This window comes from Amphimedon queenslandica, unplaced genomic scaffold (genome assembly GCF_000090795.2).
Source record: "Amphimedon queenslandica unplaced genomic scaffold, v1.1 AMPQUscaffold_13220, whole genome shotgun sequence".
Taxonomy (NCBI): domain Eukaryota; kingdom Metazoa; phylum Porifera; class Demospongiae; order Haplosclerida; family Niphatidae; genus Amphimedon; species Amphimedon queenslandica.
The window spans coordinates 41,357-43,479 of NW_003546544.1; the positions used below are offsets into that span (position 1 = coordinate 41,357).

The window sequence follows — 2,123 nt, forward strand, 5'->3', positions numbered from 1 at the left end:
ATTAAATAATTAACTATTATTATTATTATTTCCAGTGAGGCCTAGATTAGGAGAGGTTCGTCAGTTGACTGTGGTTGGTTCTAGTTCAGTGGGTGTGGTCCAAGTGTCTTATGGGGAGGGTAATGATACTCTAAATAAGGAATGGTTGAATGTTTGTGGATCAACTTCTTTTGATCTGTTTAATGCAATGACACTCTGCAAGCAGCTGGGATACGATCAGCTTAACAATTACACACTAGTGTAAGGACACATCTATACACGTACATTAATTAGTTTATTGTTATTTCTTGTAGTTCCACTGGTGACAGTAGACAGTACAGTCCTCGCTGTAGATCAGGACAACCCCATATCTTATGGTGTCCAAGAGAAGTAACTTACTGTACACAATCACTCTCAGTTAATTGCTGTAAGTATAGTATACTCTATTTAATGCTCACCTATTCTATTTAATGCCCACCAGCATACTCCACCGTTAACTACTACATCGGTCAGGTGAGACTGGTCGATGGGCAGTATCCATCGGAGGGTAGACTGGAGATATACATCAGGGGATCATGGGGCTCTCTCAGTGCTTACTCGTACTATGGTGATTATAAGATCATGGCTGATAGAGCCTGTAGGCAGCTGGGGTATACTGGGGCAGCTGCTTGGAGCATTGGAACAATGTGAGTAACAGTGAATGGGTCACTGTGAGTAGATACAGTCTGTACCAGGGGCGTAGCCAGGGGGGGGCAAGGGGGGCAATTGCCCCCCCTTTTTTTAAACTCAAAATTTAAAAATAATCAAATAATAAGCTGCTTTTGGAAGGAAAAGCTGTTCTAAAACTTACATATGAAAGGAAAAGGCCAAAGCAGTCTTTCTATGATGCCATTATAAGGCTGAAAAGGTATTCAACGTTGCTTATGATCGGTCAAGAAGTCCGCCATGTTGAAAAATAGGTGTGGCAACGCCTTAAAAGGGCGTGGTTCCGCAAAATTTCGCGGCGCGCTTCGCGCGCCGCACAGCTTGCCCCCTCTTTTCAAAAATCCTGGCTACGCCACTGCTTTAGTACCTATAACCCACCAAGCTGTTGCTCTAGCGCTTCACAAACGAGTGACCTCAATAATTTCAAGTAAGTATAACTCTTCTTCAAGTAAGATTTAGAGAAATCTGTTCATATTATTTGAAGGCCATGTTCTAATCTACTGAAAAATGCTACCAGCTATCTCTAAAGTTCCAACACAACGGAACTTGGCTCAACTACTCGATTTTCTTACTTCAGTTGAAGCTTCTGTACCTAGCACTTGTATTTGAGCAACACAAAACAGTTAAGAAAGACTTTTCCAAGTCAAAAAGAAAGATCTAGGAGCTTAGAACACGCTGTGCTAAAGTTATTGTTTATTAAAGACAAATTTCAGTTGTACAGAATGAATGAATGACAGACAGACAGACACAACAACTACCTATACCTCGCGTAGGCGAGGCCAATAACAGTGACTTTAGATGAGCTGTTGATGCATAATAATTGTTTTTATTATATACACGGTATAAATTATAATGGGGCTAGTTTTACTGAACTGATGTCATTTTTAGTACATTTTCGATGCACAATGATGTCCTTATGCTATGTAGAAAAGTCTGAGTTGATTCTGGCTAAAATTTTGACAGCTATAACCACTGGTTTGGCACACCTCCTTAATTATTATTATTATCATTATTTAGAAAAAACATAATTAATTTTCATTACATCACACTGCATTGTGTTATGTTAGTAAAGAATTTTTCAATAATCCTAGTGTCTTTTATTGAAGTGCTACAGCCTTTAATTATTCCAATGAGATCTGACAAGTTTGTAGTGAAGCAATAGAATTCTCACTGGCTCTGTTTTGATACGTTAAAGTACTGCTAAAAGAAGTACTAATGGCTATTTTGCAACATGTGATACCAATGGAATGCAGTTGAACTTTGCAATTATTAATCAATGGTCAACCATAATAATAAAACTATAAAACATAAGTGGTAACTAAGAAATAAGAAAATTAACAAAAATAGAATCATTATTTATTGTATTATTATAACACAATAGTAAATTCTTCAACAAAGTGTGTAATTTAATATGTACTTGTGACTAGGTAATTGCACAC

General features: G+C 37.6%; 1 protein-coding gene across 1 annotated transcript; it reads left to right on the top strand.

Annotated features, from left to right (window-relative positions):
• Positions 1–20: 20 nt before the first annotated feature.
• On the top strand, positions 21–935 carry LOC109584323 (neurotrypsin-like). Its single transcript, XM_020000018.1, has 3 exons — positions 21–240; positions 294–406; positions 461–935. Exons 1-3 carry the CDS (start codon positions 188–190, stop codon positions 667–669), a joined length of 375 nt encoding a protein of 124 aa, XP_019855577.1. The 5' UTR covers positions 21–187; the 3' UTR covers positions 670–935.
• Positions 936–2,123: the final 1,188 nt, after the last annotated feature.